We start from the raw sequence: 27,817 nt of genomic DNA, 5'->3' as shown, positions 1-27,817 counted from the left end.
ACACTAAGCCATGAGAGCATAGCTATTTTGATCCACGACACATTTTGAGCACAATGCATAAAAAAAAACATTTTATTCTTCCTTGACTGCACTACTACTATAGCGTATCCAGCATGACAAAGGAATGTATAAATTATGGGCCCATATACCAGCAAAATAGATAGGCCAAGAGCAACGTGGAAATTATTGTCCCCAGACAATTGGGCCCAAGAAATGCTTTGTAGGATCTGATGTTGGATACGCGCCTGCTACAGCTACATGTATGTTGTTTACTTCCTGAGAACTTTTATAAGTTGATTCATTTGCTAATGAGCCTTCGGGTAAAACAGACTGTCCAGCTAATCAAGTTCCCAAGCCATCTTTCCAGACTATCAAACTTTGCACTTTATATCTCGCAATCGATTTGAGACAGCTCATTGGGTCGGCGTTTGACCGTATTGACTAGACGAAGACCATCGAAGAGATGAAGCTTGAAAGAAAGGGAGAGAGGGATGATGATACGAAGGATGCTGAACAGTTTCAGGACAATCGGAAAGGAGATGGTGCCAGACCAACCATAGCGTACGAGGGAACTAATGACGACGCCGCCGCCAATAAGCGTTGGGCGACAAGGGGCATCATCAGCAGTATAACGTCACAATGGTTGACGCCGCTGTTCCGTACCGCCAAGAAACGCGGACTTCATGAAGACGATCTATGCGGTATTGCACCCGAGGATTCAGCGCAGAAAAATGCAACGATATTTTCGCGGTTATGGGAGGACGAAATCAAACAAAGCGGCGACGACGCGGTCAAAGCGTCACTCGGACGCGTAATTCTGCGGTTCGTTTGGTGGCGTATTCTTGGCAGTATGATAATGGTTATATTCAGCCAAATGACAGTATTCCTTTTGTCGGTAAGTTGAATTTTGATCTAAATTATCTTTATGCCCACCGCGCGCACACACACGTCTCGATGTAACTAATTATATTTGCATTATAAAGTTCCAAGAAGTAAATTATTTTATCTGCAGATTAGCATAATGCATTAATCATAATGCCGAAATTCAGATATAATGAAATTATATGACGTGTAATTCTGTCCTCTTTATTGAAAAGCATGCTTAAAATGTTTAGTTTTCGGATTACAATATAAAGAATTTCAGCTCGCGCTTCTCGCTCGCATCATTTCTTTAGCAAGATGCACATTTTTCTATGATTACAAAAGTGAATAGAGTGTCCAACTTTTAGGTCCAAGATACCAATTCTGATAATTGGTACAAAAAATGCTTATAATGTCAACCTCTCAAGTCAGCGTATAAAAAATAAGCTTGCGCTTTACACTCGCATCAATAGTTTATTCAAATAACATCCTAATGTATCAAACGAGCTTATAGAATGTCAATTTTTCAGGTGAAAATATCAAAAAGGTTTAGCTCGCACTTCGCGAGCGCATATTATTCGGTTAGTGGGGTGAGATATGTATCGTCATGAATCACTGCAAACATTACTAAATATGCCCCAGGGGCGGTGGAACCTCGTAGGAAAAAAATCCCTTTTCAAAATGAAATATGCCCATTTTCAAAATGAAATACCCTTTTGAAGTAGAACACAATACATTTTAGGTTAGGAATTCACAAAAATTTTGGCTCGCGCTTCGCGCTCGCATCAATTATTGTTGTGAGGTACTCATTCTGTCCTTGGTTACAAAAATACTTAGAATGTGCCGTTTTCAGGTTGGAATATCAATTTTTTTGCCTCTCATTTTGCGCTCGCATCAATTATTGTTTAATAAGTTACTCAATTGTTCTTGGTTACAAAAAGAGCTTAGAATGCCCAGTCTTTAGAATTGAATATCACAAATTTTCAGCTCACGCTTCGCGCTTGCATTATTCGATTGGTAAGATATGTATCTATTAATCAGTCACTAAATGCACTCCTTATCAGGTCCTTTTTTCTGATCAGTATATTAAAAATTTAAGCTCGCACTTCGCGCTCGCGTCATTTCTTTTCATTTGTTAGATACACTGACAACCATGATAACAAAAACTGCTTGGAATGTTTGATTTTCATGTCTTATGAAATGTCCAAAAGTTTTAGCATGCGATATTCGCACTCGCAACATCTCGCGAGGATGCCTTTTTAACAGTAATTAGCGCCATAAAAGCGAGTTTCACAGTTTCAGATTCATGGGCGGAAATCCCAGGGGGGGGGGGGGGGGGCGTGTCCCCCCACCATTTGGAAAGGGGGGGGGGGGAGGCACAATATCAATTGCCCCCTACTATTTGTGGTCTTTTATGATGGAAAAATACATCATTCCAAAATGTATGACCTTACATTTTGGGTGATAACCTTTTTTTTTTGGCCTGTCAAATTTATTTTGACGAAATGACATCTCATTTTGGGTGATATCCCTTTTTTTTTTGCTTGTCAAATTTAACGGGGGAAAATCCCGGATCCGCCCCACGTCCCCCCTCCTACCTTTTCGCCCATGTTCAGATTTAAAAAAAATCCAAACCGCTCGCTCGCTACGCTCGCTCGCGGAAAAAACAAAGCCTTTAATGTATATTTTATCAATCAGAAATCACTTTAAAAAAGGCTTTGCTCAACTTAATTACTACAAAAACACACAACTACTTCACGCAGATGACAATCTCATGGTGAAAACATCCGTCTGCACCAAAATGCCAATTTTGACATATAACTGCCCTTTTTGGCTTTGCCCCCCCCCCAAATGAAAAATACGTTTCGGCGCCCCTGACATGACCCTTTTCTGTTTTTATCTCGCGCTTCGCGCACGCATATTATTGTTCATTTACCGCCTTAATACGCATCTTGCTCTCAGCAGCGCTCACTTTTCATGTCCGATTACATAAAAAAAAAAAAAAGAGCTTGCCGATCGGGGGAAATATGGACCCCCCTATTGTCGAAAACTGGATCTGCCCAGGGAGTAACGGAACTGATCATATACTAGAAATGTTCACTCTTTATAATTCGGAACCCCCTAATAGAAAATCCTTGTTGCGGCCCTGCTCTCTATATATGTATACAATGTATACAATGTATATATACCGATATTACATTTCGTGTGTTGGACACAGATGAGATAAAAGAGACAAAGAGGTAATGATGCATTGTAGTTCCAACAAAGTTTATTTCCAAGTCCAAATTTTCGACGTAAACCCCACGACTCCGCCAGGGATACAAAGCTCACAGTCTGTGAGCTTTGTATCTCCCTTTGAGCTTGTATCACTGTGAACTTTGTATCCCTGACGAAGACGTGAGGTTTACGTCGAAAATTTAGACTTGTAAATAAACTTTGTTGGAACTACAATGCATTACCTCTTTGTCTCTTTTATATATCTATCTATCTATCTATATATATATATAAGATTACAAATACACCATGCTTTTGCCAATCAAATTTTTAACAAAGCCTCATTTTTTTTTTTTTTTTTGAATTCATGAAGAGCAGACATATATCACAAATCCACTAATGCAATCGTAAGCACGGACTGGAAATATTTTATATTCAGACCTGAAAAGGGGACAATCACTTTAAGAAGTCATGAAAAAGAACTACATAAAATAATTAAAAAACTCAAATTGCGAGGAAATATATTTCGTGTATATTGACTCGAAAACGGCATGTTTTAGTACCATTTAATCCCCCCCCCCCCTGAACACGATTCTTTATCCCATAAGCCCTCTACAGGAAATAATGTTTCAAAAAGTTATGCAAAAGATATTTATTATGTAATTATACAATATTATATAACATAATATAATGCAATAAAATATACAATATTTTTTCCTTCCTCCACTTCGTTTCTCTTTCTTTCTCCCTCTTTTTCTCCTTTCCCCCATTTTTTTGCCAGCCGAGGGGGGGGGGGCGTGCCCCCAGTAGTTACACCACTGTATAGAGAGTTTGGACTTGTGCGTTGAAAATTGGAGGTTTTAACCCCCCCCCCCTACCAGAACTTGTCAAACTGATGGCGTTCTTCAAGTTTGATTTCTGCATACACATATATATATGTGTGTGTGTGTGTATGTTCTAGGCCTTATGTCATAAGTGCATTATTTACATAATTATCAACTAATTACAAACCAATTATAGGCATCAAAACCCTATTCTCATCTAGTTTCTCAAACTGGTTTGGTTAAAGGGGAATTCAACCTTTGTCATAAAATGTTACGTTGGAAAAGAGACAAATAAGAAAAACAGAATGGTGAAAGTTTGAAAGAAATTGGACAAGCATTAAGAAAGTCAAGGCTGCTTTAAAATTGAAATCCCTAAGACTATCTAAAATTTCAAATTTGCAACTGGGTAAGTAAATTGTGACAAGGGGCAAGGACAACTTAATTATATTGTACTTAATTATCAGAATTTTGTAGTTTTCTCCTAGATACATATTCCCCTGGGGCAGTATTATAATATCCCAGGTATATAGCATATTCTTTTATTTCCTCATGGACAAGAAATATGATTTGAAGTGAAACCTTTGACCAAAAATGACATTTCAACCATTTTATGTATTGGAGTAAGTGGAAAAGTAGTCCTTGCTTTGCATCACTATGACATCGTAAATGCGTATAATTTGAAGTCTCCATGGGTACAGTGATTATAAATGTTTACAACTTTTAAATATTCATATATAACTTTCTTATCGTTTGTCCGATATTGTTCAAACTATCACACATCAACTTGCCTGATTTTTCTTTTCTGGTTAAGGGGAACCAATTCAAGAAAAGTAAATGAGAATGGGTTGAAGATATGATAACATTGCCGTTTACTAACTGTTTCACATTCTATATATTTTACATTTTGCAGACGGTGTCAATCCGCGGTCTTCTCCGTTATTCCGAGGACGCGACCGCGCCGCTTTACCTCGGTCTACTTTACGCGGTCAGTGCCATGCTCTTCACCATTCTATACAACCTCACACTGGGTTGCTGTTACTTCATTGGGGCGAGGACAGGGGCGCGGTTGCGGGGCGGTGTGGTGGCGCTTCTACTGCGAAAGATACTGCGGTTACGTGGTCTTCACAGGGCATCGATGGGAGAAATTGTGAATTTGTGTGTCAATGATGGAAACAGGCTCTACGATGTAAGTCAGCTAGGCATTCCTCTATGAGCAAGGAGGTCATCCTATTTATTGCATTAGTGCAGACATGTATGATCTTTTTATGTTTATTGCGTGAAAATGTTGTGTTGATATCGTTTATATATACCTAACTAAGTACTGGGATGATGATTTATTAAAGGACAAGTCCACCCCAGCAAAATGTTGATTTGAATAATGAGAGAAAAATCCAACAAGCATAACACCGAAAATTTCATCAAAATCGGATGTAAATTGATAAAGTTATTAAAGTTTCGCTTATTTTTCACAAAGCAGTTATATGCACAAATCAGTGACATTCAAACGAGACAGTCGACGATATCCTTTACTCACTATTTCTTTTGTATTTTTATTGTTTGAATTATATAATATTTCATTTTTTATACAGATTTGACAATAAGGACCAACTTGACTTAACCATATAGTATTAAGCAATGTCTATTCTACATGCTCTGGGAGGAATTAATCGTATTTCACTTGACACTAAGGAGAAAATTTGAATATTTCATAATTCATATAATAAAATACAAAAGAAATAGTGAGTGGATGACGTCATCAGTCTCCTCATTTGCATACCGACCAGGATGTGCATTTATTGACTGTTTTGTAAAATTAACCAAAAATTTAAAATGTCATAACTTTCTTATTTTACATCTGATTTTGATGACATTTTCAATGTTATGCTGTTGGATTTTCTCTTTTAATTCAAATCAATTTTGTTGGACAGAAAAGCCGATGTCAAGGCCAAGGCCAGACTAACCGTGCCCAAGGACAAGGACTTCAGAGATGGACGAGCCATGTAAAGGTCAAAAGGTCACATAATTATCGAGGCTGATCTCTAGAGGCTAAGGCCAGACTAAAGAGATCACACCAGAATTACTCCAAATTATTTCCTATAATAATTTAAAAAACACGAGTTGAGATATATTGAAATATGATTATAGCCTACAGTTTGGGCAATTATTATTAGACCATACTTGATGGGAGCTAAGGAGGAAAGTGGTATATAATTATACATTATATATTTTTCAAATTGTATAATATATATATTTTTTTCCGGCATCACTATATATATATATATATGTATATTGTGAAAGATATGGATGAAGAGAACAATGGTAGTCGTAGCTTAAATCAAGGTTCCCCATGCAGAGCTATCTACCCTTTGGAAAATTTGGTGATGCCGAAAAAATGTACATATATGATTTCACACATTAATATATATGTATATATATAAATATATATATATAAAACGACATGTTTTAATCACGGCAAGGTATCCTGGAAAAAAAATGGTATGACAGAAACCCTTTTCTCATCCTGCGATCGGTGACTTCTGCAAATTTAGAATCCGGAGAAATTTAATGAGGAGATTAATCAATGTGACCACCATTTCTCTCATAATCCGTAGGCATATACGCACCAAATATATCGTCGTCTTGCTTCTAACTCAATCTTCCTGTTTCTTTAAATTCGTTTTATTTGCAGGGCATGGTCTTTTCACCTCTCATTTTCGGAGCACCAGTGGTATTTATATGCGCATGCGTATTCACTACGCACATCATTGGCAAATCAGCTCTGATTGGTATGCTGGTCTACGTGCTTGTTTACGCAGCGCAGGTACGTACAGTTTATAAACTTTATAAACAAAGCTGCCTGAGTTTATGTGCTGATGAATAGAGTATTCAACAAATATTGATAATATTGATTAAAAAAATGTTAATCATTGTTTTGTACAACAATATCTGAACGACCGTTCTGAGTACCCTTTTACAGGAAAATGAAATTACTAAATTAGCTGCTATGAGTGCAATCACATAGGTCAAACAGGAATGGTAGATCTATCACCCAGGGCCCTAGCTGGGAACTATTTTTTTTAGTGGGGGTGCTGATGAAAATTTGAAAAGAAAAAAAGAAAAAAGTTTTCACTACAATATAGAGCTCAATTAGGTCCCGAGAAATTTGAAAAGCAAACAAACAATAAAGGTTTCACTACAACTGAATGAAGATCATTATTGTTACATTTTTCAATTTTTACATAACTTCCAGAATACCTGGGGTGCTGCCTATATGGAGAATAATACACGCTGCACCCCCGGAAATTTTTTGAGGTGCTTCAGCACCCCTGCTTTCCCAGGGCCATGCTATCACCACTAAAGGGCACCACCGTATCTATCTATTTATCGTTTTCTTGATAATTATCATACATATTTTAGTCCTTTTTTAACACAATTTGCTCAAACGAAATGCTATACCTATACCTTTGTCATTAAACGGTTACTCCAGGCTGAAAATAATATGATTTGAAAAGTAAAATCAGACAAACAAAACACTGAAAATGTCATCAAACTTGCACAAGGCAGTGGCGGATCCAGGGGGTGGCGCAGGGGGCGCGCGCCCCCCTAATATTTGAGCGGCGCCGAAGGCGCCGCTCAAAAAAAAAAAAAGTAAAAGAAAGAAAAGGTGCTACTTGAAAAAATAAAAATAAAGGATGAAAAGAAAAGGCGATGCTTAAAAAAAATATACACTGATATAATATTAGCAACAGTAAGGAAAGACTATCCCCCAGCAAAGCACAATCATATCATCTTCCTTATCTTTTCTTTTAACTACCCTTTTCCCAACAACTTCGCCGGTTAAAAATAATCAGCAGTGCGCTGCCTGCATATAACTGGCGCCAATCAAGAATAATCAGCGCCACCTTAATCTAAATCGGCGCCGGACAAGAATAATCAGCGCCATTTGGTTATAAATCGGCGCCATTCGAGAAAAATCGGCACTGCCAGAGTCTTAACCGGCGCCGATCTAGGATAATCTGCGCCACCTAAATCTAAATCGGCACCAGATAAAAAAAATCGGCGCCATCTGGTTATAAATCGGCGCCGGTACAGAAAAATCGACGCTGCCTGAGTTCTTAACCGGCGCCGATCAAGGATAATCAGCGCCACCTAAATCTAAATCGGGGCCGGACAAGAATAATCAGCGCCATCTGGTTATAAATCGGCACTGCCAGAGTCTTAACCGGCGCCGATCAAGAATAATCAGCTCCACCTAAATCTAAATCGGCGCCTGGCAAGAATAAACGGCGCCATCTGGTTATAAATCGGCGCCGGTAAAGAAAAATCGGCGCTGCCTGAGTTCGTAACCGGCGCCGATCAAGGATAATCAGCGCCACCTATATCTAAATCGGGGCTGGTCAAGAATAATCAGCGCCATCTGGTTATAAATCGGCGCTGCCTGAGTCTTAACCGGCGCCGATCAAGAATAATCAGCTCCACCTAAATCTAAATCGGCGCCGGACAAGAATAATCAGCACCACCTGGTTAAAAATCGGCGCCAGTAAAGAATAATCGGCGCCTCCTGGTTCTAAATCGGCGCCAATCAATTATGAATTGCCGCTGCCTGAATCTTACGTGACGTCGGTAAAAATAATCAGCACTACTTGTTCTAAATCGGCGCCGGTCAAGAATAATCAGCGTCCCCTGGTTCCAATAAATAGGCGCCGGTAGAATAATGAAGAAGGGGCTATTGCCAACCAAATCTAGATCGGCGCCGGTCAAGAATGATCAGCGGCACCTGGTTATACATTTTATTGTTGAATGGTCATAACAAAGCTTATCGCATGCCCTTACAGAGTGGACTGGGGCGGGGCAGTTGCCCACAGAATGACAGATGTCATGAAATCTTTAATTTATTTAAAAAATCCCAGAATCATACAAAAGCGTAGAGCAAATCCTTTAATTTTGATCTTATTTTCCAATGCTTTAATAAAAAGAAGGTCAGTCACTTTTCTTCTTTACACATTCCACATTGTGCCACCTCTATGGCCTTTAGTTTAAGACAGCTACTATAGTCATGATAGTGTTTTATGAAGATGATTCGATATTTTAGCCCAAAACTTTGCTAAAACCCGTTGCTAGTACCGGGAGTGTATAATTACGCAACCAGTTGTATGTTGAGATTGACCTACACAACTCGTTCTTTATTTAAAATCGTGCTTAAATTATCCGCTTCTCAGATTGGAATATAAAAATTTTCAGCTCGCGCTTCGCGCTCGCTTCATTTCTGTAGCAAAAACCCCATACTTTTCATGATTAAATAGGTGAATAGAATGTCCCTTTTTCAGGACTAAACGTCAAAAGAACTCCCGCTTCGATTTGCAATAATCTTTTGCTGGATATAATCTTGTTCTTTATTACAAACGTCCATTAAACTGTCATTTTTTTCAGATCGAAATATCAAAATTTTAAGCTCGCGCTTCGCGCTCGCATCTTTTGTTTTTTTAGATACCCATCTTAATCATTGGTACCCAAAATGCATAGAATATCAAGCTTTCTGGTCAAAATATAAAGAAATTTCAGCTCGCCCTCGGCACTCGCATTATCTGTGTATCCTCCTCATGAGTTTCTACAAACAGTCCTAAACAGGCACCTTTTTCCTGTTTTCAGGTCAGTATACTAAAAAATTTCAGCTCGCGCTTCGCGCTCGCATTGATTTGTTGTTGAGATATGTGTTTCTATCTCATGAGTCATATATATATATATGCATATGTGTGTGTGTGTTTGTGTGAGTTTGTTTGTTTTGTGTGATATCGAGCGCCTTTGGAAAGTTGATTCATGATTTTGCCCCGAAAATCTTTAAAAAAGGATCGACGCCCCTGTGTATATATACCTATATACATATAGTAAAAAAACCTTGTATCTCTATTAATATACAAAAGTTTTGGCCTCATCGCAATAAAAGGTTTAATACACGAGATTTTGAAAACATTCGCGATCTGCTGTTGTGAAAAACATTTTTCTTCCTTAACATTTCATGAAAACTATCCTACATTTTGAAAAGAGCATTTAACAGGGTCAGACTTTACCCCTTTTTCAACATTTTCTTTTATGGCGCCGGTGAAGTGCAAAAATATGTGCGCCGCTCGGCAGTGCGCCCCCCCCCTTTCGCCAAAAGCTGGATCCGCCTATGCAAGGAATAACAAATTTATGATATTTAAAGTTTGTCATTATTTTGGTGAAACAGTTATGTGTTTGTCTTCATGAATAGGCAATTGGCGAGCTGATTATATCAATTTGCCACTTATTTATTTTATTGCATGAAATTGTATATATTCAAGTTGTACTCACAAAGAATTTTTAAAAATGGATTTACAACTGATTTAGGAAATTCAGACCTGAAAAGGGGCATTCTAAAGCTTGTTTGTAGAAATGCACTAAGACCATACGTATTTCATTAACCAAATGATGCGAGCTGAAAATTGTTGATATTGAGATCAGAAAAAGGGACATTTTAAGGACTGATTCTAGGAATTCATGGAGAGCAGACATATCTCACCAATCCACTAATGCGAGCATAAGCAAGGACAAGAAATGTTTTATATTAAGACCTTAAAATGTGGCAATCACTTTAAGTAGTCATGAAAAAGAAGCAAACTGTCACAAAGTCAACAGGAATCTTAATCTTAGAACCATTTTAAATAAGCACTTTAAATAATGGAGATGGGAATCTTAGTAATCTTAGCAATCCTAGCAATCCATACTAACCCAGATAAACAATAGGCTCCCATATCATGCCAGAGTGGTCTGGTGGAGTAAGATCGAGAGGTATGTTAATGATGTGTGCAATGAGCCATGCATGAATGCTGCTGTATGTTGCATGTTCTTGCCACTGGGCAGAGCAATTTTGACACTGGTCAAGACAGGACCTATGTGCTGAGTGAGTAATTGGGGAGTGATTAGAGATGTACAGCACCTAAATACTTATTTATTTTGGTTGGCATCGACGGAAAACCGGGCAAGACAGGCCAGGAAGAAGACTCCTCTCAGCTCTACAGTATGGCTCTGACAACAGTAAGTTATATTTACCTGTTTTAGTAATATTTCCCAGATTTATTCATAGTTTTTTTTATAATGTATATATCATCCAGACATAGGGCGTGGCACCCGAACTAATCTCAGATTCATTATGGGCAATTGGTTAAGTTTATATTTTGCTAAAGAGGAATGGAAGTAACCATTTGAGTAATTTGATTAATTCAAATTTAATCATTTGATGTATTTTATATTTTTGCTATATATGTATATATTCATAGCATTTTGCCATAAAGAAGTCAACCTGCTAAAGGGTTTTGTTTTGTAAAGAGAATAATGTGCCCTGACAAGTAAGAATGTGCTCTATGGGCAGATGTTTTGTTTTCCTTCATAGATATTGGAATAAGGGCAATTTAATTCATCCATTTTAGGTTATGTTCAATTGATACGAAGAATAGAAGAATTTTTATGTTTCTTGAATAATCATGTACTTTACTAGGCAATGAGTGTTTTTGATTTAAATTGATGTGATCCAATTATAATATTCATATTGGTGCATTTTACGATTATAGTTAATATATGTTAGTTTCCTGATTTATTCCAAATGTTCCGGTATGTTTCTTGTGCATGAAGAAACAGCCATGCATAGACAATTTTAGAAAAGATTGTATTTATATATCTATATTTAGTATAATCGCAACTTTATGCTGTGACCTGTAGGCTGTACTATATATTGTTTTTGACAGCGGTCAGGCAGCTGGGTTCCGATTCCGATAGGGATTTCGATAGAGATTCCGATGATTCGAATTCTGATTCTGGGACAAGTCCTCCAGGATGGACTCTGTTCAACCACCATGATGCGAGTCTCCGTCTACTAGACGCGTATATAGCATCGGTGCACTTCTGTTAATCACTACAACTACGACAAGCTTTCGTCGAGGATAGAACGCGACATGCGTTCGTTCATTGAAGGCCTGATGTAAGAACAGTCCATATGAGTTGAGAACATTCGCGGATACTTATTGTTTGTTAATTGATTTAGCTGCAGAATTGCAGAGTTACAGAATTGCTGCAAGCAATTTCTTTGAGATTTTATAGTAATCTGAATTATGAGCTCAAGTGTTAGTTTGGCCACTTAAATTATTGCAGTACACCAATTTTGTTCTATTTACATGTGCCAAAAAGGAATAATTGTTTTTCGTAGGAAAAACAGGTAATTGAATATTTACAAAGTTTGCTATTTGGAAGAAGGATAAATAGACAAAGTTTTTTCATCTGAATATTTAGGTGAGAGTGAAGCATTTGCATTTGAGCATGCATGTATATCATCTATGTAAATGGAGATTATATTGTTTAAATTGTCATGTGAAAATCAATGAGATAATATTCATTCTGAATTGAAGATATTTGATTAATAAATCACAATTTCATGATTTGAATACATATATCAATGCATTGATTTTGATTTATTATTATTGTGTAAATTCTTAGTCAACTTATCTATATAACCAGAATAGCATCTATCGCCAGATAATGCAAAACAGTGCATGAATCTGACACATACTATTGTACATAAAACACTAATAACTCGAAGTGCGAGGAGGTATATTGGAAACGGGAGGTTTTAGTACAACAGGATTATATATCTCGTTAAAGTTTAATAGACAATGTGAGCACCAGGAACAATCAAGACATAGGCCATACTCAAATTATGTTTCATAAAGTTATGAAAAAATGTGTCTTATGTAATATAACAGAATTATAGTATAATATAACATCATAATGAACAATAATTTCTTTTTCATTACGTTTCTCTTCCTCTCTCCCTCTTTTTCTCCTTTTCCTCGTTTTTTTTGTCAGCCAATGGGGGGTGGGGGGCACCTGCCCCCCATGCCCCCCGTAGTTACGCCACTGCATGTAAGAACATAAGAAAAAGGAAAGTGGGGATATGACATTTTCAATCCACCTTATGAATATTCATGACGGTGTGCACAACGGTTTAAAAAAAGATTGAATTTCAGATTTCAATTACTTCGATCATTGTTATCGGATTTTGATGAAACTTTCAGCGTTTTGCTCAGGGAATTTTACTCTTATTTATTTAGAATTAATTACTTTCAGCCCGGAGTACCCCTTTAATAATCAGAAGAGTCACTCACCTCCGGCCCCACTACTCCAACAATATATCTTGAATGTCTAACATCAGTTTTGGGTCGTTTCTTTAACAGTTTGCGTTAACAGCAGGTAAGGTTGTCTTTCGTACAAACATGATGAAAGAGACTGATAAGCGGGTCCACACTATCAGCGAGATGCTAACTAACATCAAGTTCATCAAGATGTATGCATGGGAAGACTGTTTTGAGAAGAAGATTAATGGTAAGACATAGAATTTCAGGTTGTAAAGTGTCATAAGCTGCTCCTAAATTAACGCACGACCTTACACAAGACTACAAGGTGCCACTGGCGGATCCAGGGGGCACATCTGGTCCGTGCCCCCACTTTTGAGAGCCATAATCAACATTTTTAATGCAAACGTGCAGTTTTCTTTAAGTGAGGACCTTTTCTTTTTTCTTTTTTTTGCTAATGAAATTTTCCAAGAAGTGGCCTTCAATTTGAGGAGAAACCCTTTTTTTTTTACCGTTATCATTTTTGTTTGCTTGTCAAATTTGCCGCGCACGAAACGGCCTTCCATTTCAGGCGAAAACCCTTTTTTTTGCTTGTCAAAGATTCATCGGCAAATGTGCCCCCCCCCCCTTTTGAAAAAATCCTGGATCCGCACTGTTAAAATAATTTCAAAAACGCTGTTTACTATGTGAATAGCACAGTAGTTTTTTAAACATTTTAAACAAGTGTTTAAAATCTTAAACAACAAAGTTTAAATTCAAATATTGTATTATCAATAATTTAAGCATGGTTGTTTGAGATTTTAAACACTTGTTTAAACTGTTTAAACAACTACTGTGCGATTCACATAGTAAACAGCGTTGTTTAAATTTATACTTAACAATGCGCCCGTGTTGGGTCCTAAGCCATCAGTGACAAGACATCTTACAACATTTGATCCGGTCTTATTATCTCAGAGGGTGTGGGGTACTAGTAAAAGATATTTTCTTTTATTCACAATAATGTAAAGCAGTGGCGTAACTACGGGGGGGGGGGCATGGGGGGGCACGTGCCCCCCCAATCGGCTGGCAAAAAAAAAAAAAAAAAAAAAGAACGGGGAAAAGGAGAAGAGAGAGAGAGGGGGAGAGAAACGTAATGGGAAAGAAGAAATTATTGTTCATTATAATGTTATATAATAATTATGTTATGTTATATTACATTTCAAAAATTTCATAACTTTATGAAACGCAATTTGCTCAGGGCCTAAGTCTTCATTGTTCCTGGTGCTCGCATTGTCTGTTTAACGAGATATATAAGCCTATTGTACTAAAACCTCCCGTTTTCAAGTCAATATACACCAAATAGATTTCCTCGCACTTCGAATTATTGTTTTATGTAGTGACATATGCTTCTTTTTCATGACTACTTAAAGTGATTGTCCCATATTAAGGTCTTAATATAAAACATTTCCTGCCCGTGCTTATGTTCGCATTAGTGAATTGGTGAGATATGTATGCTCTTCATGAATTCCTAAAATCAGTCCTTAAAATGTCCCTTTTTTCTGATCTGAATATCAAAAATGTTCAGCTTGCGATTCGCACTTGCATCATTTGGTTGGTGAAATACGCATGGTCTTTGTTAATTCCTACAAACAAGCCTTAAAATGTTCTCGTCAGGTCTGAATTTCCTATATTTTTCAGCTCGCGCTTCGCGCTCGCATTAATTGATTAGTAAAATGCGTATGATAACTATGATTACAATGACTGCAAAAAGTGCTTCATGTGTTTAGATGTAATTCTAAAAAATCAGTATGCGCTTGGCACTCGCATTAGATGACTATGGTGAGATTTGTGTACTCTTAATGGATTCCTTAAAAAAAGGAGTCCTTAAAATATCCCTGTTTGTGGTCAATATATACAAAAATTTCAGCTCGCGCTTCGCGCTCGCATCATTTGGTTAATAAAATACGCATGGTCTTCGTGAATTCCTACAAACAAGCCTTAAAATGTCCACTTCAGATCTGAATTTCCTATATTTTTCAGCTCGCGCTTCGCGCTCGCAATATTTTATTAGTGTGATGCGTGTGATAATCATGACTACAATGACTAAAAGTGTTTCTTCTGTTTAGATGTATATAATTGTAACAAAATCAGCAAGCGCTTGGCACTCGCATTAGATGACTATGGTGAGATATGTATGCTCTTAATGGATTCCTAAAATGTAGTCCTCAAACTGTCCCCGTTTGGGGTCAATGTATACAAAAATTTCAGCTCGCGCTTCGCGCTCGCATTGTTTGTTTAGCGAGATAGATATGTATCATGATTACAAAAATTTGCTTATAATATCCCTTTTTGGGTCTGAATATAAAAAAAATTCAGCTCGCACTTCGCGCTCGCATTATGCGATCAGTGAAATACATATCCGTTTAATGGCACTGTCCTTAAAATGTCTGTATTAGGTCAGTTTATCTGGCAACTGGCTTCGCGCGCTCACTAAGTGACTAAAAAAAATTCTGGTGCCCCCCCAATGCCGTGACCCACGGTACGCCACTGATGTAAAGATAATGATTAGTGATCATTTATTTTTCCTGCAGATATTCGCAAAACCGAGTTACGAGCACTAGTTGGCCTAGGCGTCCTTCGTGGAATTCAAAAGAGCTTCAACGTTCTGGTACCAACAGTAGCTGTAGTATCCACCATCATGCTCAAACTCTTCCTTAATGAGAGCTTTTCATCAGACCAGGTATGCTGCAATCAAACCCTGTACTAATAGACATTCAGTACAGCATTGCTTGGAAAATGGGAAGAATTCAATTTCAATTCAATTCAATTCAACATGTATTTCCAAAGGTAAAAGCATGAATACATTTCTAAAAGTTACAATACAATGGAGGTAGCAACTCAGTAAGCAGAGCTTTAGAGGAGTGCACCGTGACATAATATAGACAATAAAGACATAATACATGAAAAAACTATCCATAGAAAGAACGTTACATAACAAGGGGAAAAACAAAAACGAAACAGGGCAACTTTATATACATTATATCAAATGAAACAGTAAATAAATCGTCAAACCTATCATACCACAACTGATACTAAGCACATCACTTAAAATACATCTGGACAAATATCTTCCTAAATTACATTTTGTTTTTCGATCTTTTTTGTGTTCCAATGTGTATTTTCACACTTAACGGCATATTATGACATTTATATTATAGATGACATACATTACCAAAAGTCATGAACCTTATACAGGCGCATTTCTACAGGAGGGGGAAGTCGAGCCCCTCCCCCGAAAATACCACAAAGAGACAAATATATATACATTGATTAATGCACATTGCCATCTAATGCTCTGGAATAAAAACTAGTACTCATTCAAGTTTTAAAAAAAATCTTCTTCGGTTGCTACAATCGCCGCAAAATTGTATATAAACTTTAAGTGCGAGTGTAATAATCCAATCATTTGTCTGTAAGAACAAAATTGCACACTATCCATTTCAAAGAAACTAGGGAGCCAAGCGATTGAACTTTCCTTCTTTATTGTCTAAAATGAATTGAGGATTTGCTAAATTTTGTTAAAATCTCAGTATGAAAATGTAAGTTTTCGAAATTTCAGGGGGGGGGGCAACTCCCCCTGTCGCCTCCCCTCCCCACTGCGTATGGCCATGGTCCCAGACGGATCATTAATCTGTCCATCTTCCTTAAAGGACAAGTCCACCCCAACAAAAAGTTGTTTTTAATAAAAGAGAAAAATCCAACAAGCATATAACACTGAAAATTTCATCAAAATCGGATGTGAAATAAGAAAGTTATAACATTTTAAAGTTTCGCTTAATAGTTATATTCACATCCTGGTCGGTATGCAAATGAGGAGACCGATGACGTCATCCACTCACTATTTCTTTTGTATTTTATTATATGAAATATTTTAATTTTCTCATTGTCAAGTGAAACAACGGGTATTTTCTCAATGAACATGTGGAATTAGCATTGTTTAATACTATATGGTTCAGTCAAGTTAGTCCTTATAGTCAATTCTGTAAAAAATGAAATATTGTATAATTCAAACAATAGGAAACAAAAGAAGTAGTGAGTGGAGGACATCATCGACTGTCTCATTTGCATGTCACTGGAATGAGCATATCACTGTTTTGTGAAAAATAAGCGAAACTTTAAAATGTCACAACTTTCTTATTTTACATCCGATTTTGATGAAACTTTGAGCGTTATGCTAGTTTGGTTTTCTCTATTTTTACAAATCAACATTTTTCTGGGGTGGACTTGACCTTTAATAATTTGTTTCAATGTCTTCCAGTCAAGAGATTCTCTACATCTTTGTGTTTTCAAATGATGTTATGTTTATTTTAGTGTTACTGAATAAATTCATATATACAGGTGTTGACCTATGTCGCTGTCATCTATAGCATGCGTTCTATGCTCACCATGACACAATTCGGTTTCCAATTCTTGAGCGATCTTCTTGTGTCTGTACGACGGATCAAGAACTTAATGATTCAGGCTGAGGTGCTGCCGATCGGTGCAGGTGTGACGGACCGGTCGAACGCGATTGAGTTGAAATCAGTGACAGCGACTTGGGATGACGGCACAACAAAAAACGAAAGGGAGCAACGCGAGACACAACGGGTACGTGTCTCATATTTATATATAAATATATAGTGCGTCCCAAAAAAAAGGAAGCCGTAATCTAGTTATTTTTTTAATTCACGATAGTGGGAAGCTGCTTGCATATGACGTCACAAATGAACAAAAAATCTAATAATCTTTTTGTTAATGTTTGATGGATTTCGTCAACGTTCACCAACATTTTTTTTTCTTTTTGCTGCTATTTTTACAATAATCTTTTTGTCGGTCTAAAATTTCCGTTTAAAAAGTAGGGGGGAAATGAAAAAAGGGAGAGAAATTAAAGTAACAATAAAGAGCATAAGGAGAGGTCTTGGCCATGTTACGTTTTATGGTAGGTACTAATACAGTGTAATACAGTGTATAAATTTATTGATTGGATATCCGATAGCTACAGACAAACAGACAAAGCTCATCTGTACTTTGTAATAGGTTTTATATATTAAAAAAAAACCAAGCAAGCAGATATTTTATTTTGATCGGGCAACAGATCAAACTAAATTTTCATGTAAAATAGGAACATAATCCTTTAAAACATATTTCCATCCTCCACATCATAACTGTTGTAGGGTATACTGCCGTACTTTGGCTGAGGGATCGAAGCAAGTTACAAACGTATCATTTGTTGTAAAGATGTGTGTTGTAAAGATGTGTATTCTCTCAAGCATTTTGCTTATGATAGCTAGCCACTGCATTTTATTTTATATATTATTGCTTACATGTATATCTATGTAAATTATTCTTCTATTATGTAATCGTCGCAATTTGTAATTATTTCATTTATTTTTGTATTTCTTTATATTCATTATGATTACTGTGTTTCATATATTGAATTTTCAATAAATGCAGAAACACCTGCAAAAAAAAAAAAATTTACAGAGGCGCCAATGCAATTTAACCGCATATTTTCTTCAATATCTGTCCATAGAACGATTATTTCTTACCCAAATTTTGCCTGAACTTGCAACACACAAAGGGTGTTTCAGAAACAACAATAACTCAAATTTGACTGATGTGTCACTTGCTTCCTATTGCCAAAGTTGGACAATATATCTATTCATATCTGCTAGTATGTGAATTGTAATAGTGCGATAGATGTATTTTGGGGATTAACCAGCAAAAGTACAGACAGGCTTTTAATACTTGTTTCTTCCTTTCCTTTATATTTCAAATTTCAACCTGCATTTTGGACGTAGAAAAGTGACGGTTATGAAACTTCGGACCACGTGGACCATGAAAGCGACCCGTTGTCGAACTCCCCCGTAACACATGCATTGAATGATATATCAATTGTATTAAAAAAGGTGAGGAATCGTATTTTGATTGTAGTTTTATGTGACATATGGCTTCTCTAGACATCTGAGCAGGGCACAGCAATTATTATTGCATATAGTTTCGAAGTGTGACGTCATCAATTTTCAGTTTTTGCATTTCAGCGCTTTTTATACCATATTTTGGTAGAGCATGATGACAAACCCCACAACCGAATATGGTGAGAATCGGTCCATGGGGCCCCAAGATATGACCTCATGAATACATGAGCTCCATTTCAGTCAATGCATATTGGCGTGGTTCTAAAAGTTATAGGAACCAGGCAAATACTAGTACTTCAATAGGGCTAATTATGTATTCATGTGGGGTTTTTCATCATGCGCTATCATAAAAATGGCATCAAATACGCTAAAATGCAAAAAAAAAAGGTTTTGTGACGTCATCACTTCGGTTCTCTATTGGTTTTACATGAAATCAGTATGTAATTTGATCTACACCATCCCTCCCGATCAATGAAGTACAAGACATGCAATGGCATCATCCTACTTTTGATATGAATTCGATTGAGGAGTTGTGGTATTGATAACAATAGAATTATCCAGTCCTTCAAAATTACAGAATTTGCATATTATTAGGAAAAGGACATGATCTGCGAGGGTTACATAGCAAAATGTTAATACATCTTTTTAATTACATGAACTACCCATTCCCGGTCAATTTGATAGCTTTTGAAGAAAAGAAAAATTATAATTTATTGCATGATTAGTTGTAGAATATATATTCATTACATACACATTTAATAAAAGCTGCATGGGTATTGGAAAGATAAAGAATTAGAGATCAAATTTGAAGAATTTTCATGATAAATAGGCCTTAGTTGATGTCATGACATCTAATGAAATGAATTAGACTCAAACTAGGTTAATATTTTGTGCACTATTTTCTCAGGGATCACTTGTAGGTGTGTGTGGGAGCGTAGGAAGCGGCAAAACCAGTCTGATACACACCATTCTCCAGCAGACTCGCATTGTACAAGGATCCGTAGCAGTAGAAGGGTCTTTGGCGTACACCTCGCAAGAACCTGACATTTTCCACACAACAGTCCGTGAGAACATCACCATGTTCGGTGATCCTCGTGAAGGTAGGCGAGAGACTGAAGATGGCAATGGAGAAAAGAGATATCGGGACGCAATCAGGGTCAGTTGTCTGAGTGACGACATCGCGGCGTTTCCGTGCGGTGATCGCACGGAGATCGGCGAGCGTGGCGTCAACCTGAGTGGAGGTCAGAAACATCGAATGAGTCTGGCTCGAGCTGTCTATGCTGATCGGGATATCTACCTGCTTGATGACCCGTTGAGTGCAGTTGATACAAGGGTGGCGGAACACATCTTTACTGAGTGCATTGCGGGTAGCCTCAAGAACAAGACGGTACTCTTGGTCACGGCAAACTTACAAGTAAGTCTCCTGCTGTTCACGATGAATCAGCTTGTTACTCTTTCAAAACGGGAGTGTTTGAAAGGGCAGACCTATGCAATATTCAACAGGGAACAACTGGATCACTGTCATTTGATTTCTGTGAGAGACTTATCGACTTATCATAGGCGACCCTTGGCATAATTACTTCACACAGTAGGCCTATTGTCAAAGCTTGGCATTTTAAGATGTGGTGTTTGCACTTCTTTAATTGATTTATTTATATTTTCATTTTGATCATATGAGATAAAGTGATATGATTTGCAAAATATATATATATTTTGGTCCTATTTCTATATTTTTGTTTTCACTGTTATTTTCATGTTCATATTAATGAAATGTTTTGAGTAAAATAGTAGGGCCTAACATCCTCATTGACATCTTTTTTTACCATAGTACTTGAGCAAATGCGATGAGGTGATAGTCATCAGCAGTGGACGGGTGATAGAACACGGTACGCCTACTCAGCTCATGGCTAACCAAGCCGAATATGCCCGACTTATACAGCAGTTCGGATCAGAAGACCACGCAAGAACAGCAGACGACTGCATCGACGGAGACGGTGACAACGGAAAGATGGAACCCAAAGGCCTCTCGGAGAAATTCCCAGCGAAGCATATGAGTGAAGACTGTCAGGATAAAACCAAAGATGGGAAATTGGTGAGCACAGAGACTCGTGAACAGGGCGAAGTCAATGCACAGACCTACCTTACCTACTGCAGATATGCAGGGGGTGTGATACCATGTTTTCTTTCCTTTCTGTTATACGTTTTATCGCCGGCAAGTGCTGCATTCAACAACTTTTGGTTAAGTTACTGGCTTACCAAGGGCAGTGGTGACCCTCAGAATGGTACCAATCCACAGCAAGACGATCAACCAGATATTCTGCAGAATCCTAAATTCTGGTTTTACAGGGATGTATATCTGTACAGCTTTTGCTGTGTGATGGTAATATGCAGTCTACGCATAATTCATTACGTTATGATTACGCAGAGAGCGTCCTTCAACCTGCACCGATCACTCTTCCAAAAGGTACTCAGTTGCCCAATGGAATTCTTTGATACAACTCCATCAGGAAGGGTCCTGAATCGTTTCTCTCGTGACATCGACGAAGCTGACAACGAAGTTCCGAATGCTCTCGAGACGGCACTCTGGACCTTTTTAAGTGTGCTTTCAGCAATTATTATAGTCATAATTGTCTTTCCGTGGTTTATCATAGGTGTTATCATCGCTGCAATTGTTTTTGTGTATTTATCTCGGATGTTTCTACCAGCTATTCGTGATATCAAACGTATTGAAAATATCAAACGATCACCACTCATCAGTCACATTAAAGCTGCAGTAGAGGCTCAGACAACCATCCTGGCATTTGGGATGGAAAAGGGATTTATTGAAAGATGTAACAATCTTTTAGACACCAGTGCTGTTCCAAAAATACTTTTTGTACTGGGGCAGCGATGGTTGGCCTTCAGATTGGACTTGTGCGTATCATTAGCCCAACTGGTACTTGGTCTTTCTGTTGTGTTCACACACAACACTACTGCTGCCGCTTTTGCTGGTCTTGCTCTTGCTTATTCTGTACAGCTTCTAGGAACTCTTCAGTATTCTGTGCGACTGATCACAATCACACAAGCCCGTTTTACATCAATTGAACGAATCATTGATTATGTTAAAAGATTGATATCAGAACGATGCACCAGTAAAGGGTTGACGATCAAGCAGGGTTGGCCAAAGCATGGAAAGGTCACATTTGATTCAATTGAGATGAAATATCGAGACAACCTTCCAGCAGTACTGAAGAGCGTTTCATTCCAAGTTCATTCTAAAGAGAAAATTGGAATCATAGGAAGAACAGGATCAGGAAAATCATCCATTGCTGTCGCTTTGTTTCGTCTGGTCGATAAAATGTCGGGCAGAATTCTTATAGATGACCTTGATATCAGTAGCATCCCTGTCAGGGAGCTTCGTTCATGTATCTCGGTGATCCCTCAGGATCCAGTTCTCTTCAGAGGAACTCTCCGTTTCAACCTTGACCCCTACGATCAGTTTTCTGACCTTCAGATTTGGGATGCTTTGGAGAAAACATTCATGAAGAAAAGTATATCTGGTATCCAACGACAACTCCAAATCCCTGTGAGTGAAAATGGGTCAAACTTTTCCGCTGGAGAAAGACAGCTTCTTTGTCTAGCTAGAGCTCTCCTGCGGAACTCGGTGATACTGTTCCTTGATGAAGCAACTGCTGCTGTTGATGTAGAAACAGACAACCTCGTCCAAAGTACAATCAGAACAGCATTTTCAAACTGCACAGTTTTGACAATAGCTCATCGTCTTCACACAGTCTTAGACTCTGATCGCATTCTTGTTATGGAAGACGGTTTTGTCTTGGAGATGGATACACCATCAGAACTCCTTGCCAACCCAGACTCTAGACTGAACGGATTTTTGAGATCAGGACAAAATAAAAACGGTGATATGGATGTCTCCTTTTAATGGATGCAACACATTATGGCTATCAGAGTTTCAACAGGAAAATATATGGCAGATTTACTTATTGAATTTACTGGCCTTTTTGGGTGTTCTGGGTCAGTGTTCTTCTCGGACATGGCCCCAGGTGCCCTAATGCCTATTTGGTCAGTGCCTTAGACTTGAGCATGCCTTAAGGATTTGAACCTTGAAAACCCAAGGCAGGGTATATAAATTTTAGATTTATTTTTGTTGTGGATAATATTAAAAGTAGTAGCAGATGAAGTAGAAACAGTAGTACTAGAAGTAGTAGAAGGTTCACTCAGTTATTGTAACTTGTAATATCACATCTCAATTAACTTACTACCATAAGAATACTACTACCTCTATTAGTATTACTACTACTACTACTATTACTCATAAAATGATTATTATGGTAGTCATTAACTCTGGAGAAATCATTGCTTCCCCATTATCCTGGTCTGTATAGTTTGCCCCAAAAGATATAAATTGCATTTTCCGTTTTCTTCATTATACTTGCCATTCCAGTTCAGTGAACTTAAAAATAGCTGATTTTGTGGATAACTCTCCCTTTTTTGTTCCCAATTCTTTTAAGATTTTCCCCATTATCTTTCGAATCGCCTCTTGACACGTACTAGCACAACATATGCCACGGGAAATTAATTCACACCACTAGTATGTCAAGGTTAGGAGGAGCATGGACTGACTGTACTAGTACCATAAAATATGTAAGATAAAGGGAACATCTGAAAATTTGTGGACACAACCAATGGAGAGTTGCCCGCAAAGTCGACCATTTTGAAGCTTGTTTGTCAATTTGAGGTGTCCTATCTGCTTATTGCAAGAACTTTCAAACTTCCTCAACTCTTTTATTTTATAACCGATTTCGGTTAAACTCATTTCAAATTGTCCCTCTCATTTTCCTTTTCCAATAAGATTGCTTCTCCCTTCAAGTTGTTTTATGTCCTGTAAGTGTGATATGATTATCACTGACTTTAGGATAGCTAAACATCACACTGAAAATCGACTTCTATGTTTATGCATCTCTTCCGCAACGTTCCTATCTTTAGGAGTGGACACAAATAAAGAATAGCTGAAAAAAAAGGTGAGTGTTGACAAAAAAAATATTGAAAGAGCTCCCATACTTTTTATACAGAGGAAACCTAAAGTGATCTGATATTAAGCTGGAAAAAAAATTGTTGTATGGCTAGAATTATTGAAAAAGTATGAATTGATGACTGTCACAGGCTTTCATGATGGTGGTGGTAGTAGTAGATAATTAATGTGGAGCGTTGTGACCCAGTGGATTGAAACCGAGGGTCGTGGGTTCGAATCCCAGCCATGGCGTAGTTTCCTTCAGCAAGAAACTCATCCACGTTGTGCTGCACTCAACTCAGGTGAGGTGAATGGGTACCCGGTAGGAAGAAATTCATTGAATGCTTGAGCGCCTAGGCAGCTCAGCTAAAGCCGGGGTAATAATAATAGCAGGGCCCGCTGGGAGAACAGTTTTCTGAACTAGATGTGGATACCCTGGGTAAATATAAATACCTATATTATTATTAGTATTATCACTAATGTAACTATGATTACCTTTTTTCCAAATCACTTTTTACATATTCTTGTTTGTTTGTTTGGTATTACATTAACTGTTCTGTATTAGTAACAAGATACATTGTAACCCTCTATATTGTTCCTCGAGAACTGAGATCCCAGGTGTGTATTATGTGTTATTATCTTTGTTAAGGATATAATTATAATAATTTATCCATAAAAATGTGTTTTTTGTAACGGGGTTATTATGATTTACCAATAAAGAGGTAATGTGATACATGTACGTGCATATTTGGAATGATGATAAATTGATATTGGTATAATGATAATGCATGGCAACGATGATGTTGTTGATGCTGGGAATAACGATGTCGATGATGGTGACGATGATGATATTCAGGGTCTGTTTTGTGTTTATTTATTAAACTAATCAGTTTGCCTAGAAGAGTTTGTGTTGTATATAATTTTTTTTAATTCCTTTTTTTTTTCAGTTTGTATTTTGCGATCCAACCCCACAGATTTTCAGAACTTTATAAAAAAAAAACCTCGCGTTCAGTAGTAGTTTTATAGTACTTTTTATGAATTTATCTTATCATACAAAATTAATTAAATTGTTGATGACGATGATCAAAATAGAGAACAAATGGAACACCTTCGGAAGCCTCGCGTGCCGTATGGAATTGAATATAGCAGCAGTGTTGACTTTGAAGACTACATAACATTCATTTTATATCAAAATAATAAGTTCTTCTGACCTCAACGACCTTTAACCTTGACTAAGAAACCTGTTTTCCATGTCATATACGTATCACGAATTGTAAATGGCAATCATTGCTTTAAGATGCACTTTATAGCTTATTAGATTTCTTTGGGGATCCACTTACTTGTGGACCCTTGTTCTCATAGAAACTTATCCTCACAGACCCTCGTCCTTGTGTGCTATTGTGGACCCTGGTCTCGTAGACACTTGGCCTCATAAACCTTTGTCCTAGTAGACCCTTGTCCTTGTGTATCCTTATCCTTGTGGGTCTCTATCCTCATAGATCATCGTCCTTGTGCGCCCTTGTCCATGTGGACCCTTGTCCTCATAGAAACTTGTCCTTGTGTGCCCTTGTCCTTGTGGACCCTTGTCCTCATAGACCCCCGTTAATCATTAATGTGCCCTTGTCCTTATAGACACTAATCCTTGTGGTTCCCTGTCCTTGTGTCCCTTGGCCTTATAAGACCCTCGCACTTGTGGACCCCTGTCATCTTAGACCCTTGTCAATGTTTGCCCTTGTCCTTGTGAACCCTTGTCCTTGTGGGCCCTTGTCCTCATAGACCCTCGTCCTTGTGGACCCTTGGCCTCATAGAACCTTGCCCTTTTGATCCCCTGTCCTTGTGATCCCTTGTCCTCACTTTTTTCCAAAAACGTAAAAATTACCATATGATTGTGATTTTATGCGTCTATTATGGTCAGCCCCCCACTTTTGAAACCGTTCTGCTGACTCCTTGTGTCCCTTGGCCTCATAGACACTCTTCGTCATGTGCCCTCGTCCTCATCCTTGTGGGTCCGTCTTTGTGTCCCTTGGCCTCATAAACCCCGCCCTTGTAGACCCTCGACCTCGTGGGCCCTGTCCTTGTCCTCATAGACCCTCGTCCTTGTGGGTCTTTGTCCTCATAGAGACCCTCATCCTTGTGGGCCCATGTCCTTGTGAACCAATTCTCTTAGACCCTCGTCCTTGTGGACCCTCGCCCTCATAGACCCTCGTCCTTGTGGACCCTTGGCCTCATAGAACCTTGCCCTTTTGATCCCCTGTCCTTGTGATCCCTTGTCCTCACTTTTTTCCAAAAACGTAAAAATTACCATATGATTGTGATTTTATGCGTCTATTATGGTCAGCCCCCCACTTTTGAAACCGTTCTGCTGACTCCTTGTGTCCCTTGGCCTCATAGACACTCTTCGTCATGTGCCCTCGTCCTCATCCTTGTGGGTCCGTCTTTGTGTCCCTTGGCCTCATAAACCCCGCCCTTGTAGACCCTCGACCTCGTGGGCCCTGTCCTTGTCCTCATAGACCCTCGTCCTTGTGGGTCTTTGTCCTCATAGAGACCCTCATCCTTGTGAACCAATTCTCTTAGACCCTCGTCCTTGTGGACCCTTGCCCTCATTTTTGTCCTTGTTCTCATAGAATATTGCCCATGTCCTTGTGGTCCCTTGTCCTTGTGTACCCTTGTCGTTGTGGATTCTTGTCCTCATACCCTCGTTCTCATGTGCCATTGTCCTTGTGTACCCTTGTCCTCATCCTTGTGGACCCTTTCATCATACTAGGGCCGCGGAAGCGGGGGGTGGGGATCCATACGGATACCTGACATCACATGCCAGCAACAAAGACAGATCCACAACCTCGGTAGATTCTCCCTCAAACCCCGCCCTTGTCCTTGTGGACCCTTGACATCTTAGACCCTCGTGTATGTGTGCCCTTGTCCTTAGACCCTCGTCCTCGTGGGCCCTTTCCTTGTCCCGATAGACCCTCGTCCTTGTGGGCCTTTGTCCTCATAGGTCCTTGTCATCAAGTGCCTTCGCCCTTGTGGACCCTTTCATCATACTAGGGCCGCGGAAGCGGGGGGGTGGGGATCCATACGGATACCTGACATCACATGCCAGCAACAAAGACAGATCCACAACCTCGGTAGATTCTCCCTCAAACCCCGCCCTTGTCCTTGTGGACCCTTGACATCTTAGACCCTCGTGTATGTGTGCCCTTGTCCTTAGACCCTCGTCCTCGTGGGCCCTTTCCTTGTCCCGATAGACCCTCGTCCTTGTGGGCCTTTGTCCTCATAGGTCCTTGTCCTCATGTGCCTTCGTCCTTGTGGACCCTTTCATCATACTAGGGCCGCGGAAGCGGGGGGTGGGGATCCATACGGATACCTGACATCACATGCCAGCAACAAAGACAGATCCACAACCTCGGTAGATTCTCCCTCAAACCCCGCCCTTGTCCTTGTGGACCCTTGACATCTTAGACCCTCGTGTATGTGTGCCCTTGTCCTTAGACCCTCGTCCTCGTGGGCCCTTTCCTTGTCCCGATAGACCCTCGTCCTTGTGGGCCTTTGTCCTCATAGGTCCTTGTCCTCATGTGCCTTCGTCCTTGTGGACCCTTGTCATCGTAAAGGGGCCGCGGGGGGAGGGTGTGGCTTCCCCCACTTTTTTCTAAAAACATAATTACCATATGATTGTGATTTTACGCATGGTCAGCCCCCCCCCCCCCCACTTTGAAAACCGTTCCGCTGCCTCTGTCATAGACCCTAATCCTTGTGGGCCCGTCCTTGTGTCCCTTGGCCTCATAGGCACTCTTCCTCATGTGCCCTTGTCCTCATCCTTGTGGGTCCATCCTT

The 27,817-nt window shown here is 38.8% G+C and overlaps 1 protein-coding gene across 1 annotated transcript; it reads left to right on the top strand.

Moving 5' to 3' along the window:
- Window positions 1-24,885, top strand: LOC129277733 (ATP-binding cassette sub-family C member 5-like). Its single transcript, XM_054913885.2, has 9 exons — window positions 1-895; window positions 4,810-5,085; window positions 6,589-6,720; window positions 13,142-13,289; window positions 15,610-15,758; window positions 17,417-17,665; window positions 18,859-18,966; window positions 19,883-20,389; window positions 20,804-24,885. Exons 1-9 carry the CDS (start codon window positions 464-466, stop codon window positions 22,895-22,897), a joined length of 4,095 nt encoding a protein of 1,364 aa, XP_054769860.2. The 5' UTR covers window positions 1-463; the 3' UTR covers window positions 22,898-24,885.
- The last annotated feature ends 2,932 nt before the right edge of the window (window positions 24,886-27,817 follow it).

Source organism: Lytechinus pictus, chromosome 15 (genome assembly GCF_037042905.1).
Source record: "Lytechinus pictus isolate F3 Inbred chromosome 15, Lp3.0, whole genome shotgun sequence".
NCBI classification, from domain to species: Eukaryota; Metazoa; Echinodermata; class Echinoidea; order Temnopleuroida; family Toxopneustidae; genus Lytechinus; species Lytechinus pictus.
The sequence above is the reverse complement of the archived record's forward strand: the minus strand, read 5'-3'. Positions and strand labels throughout refer to the sequence as shown.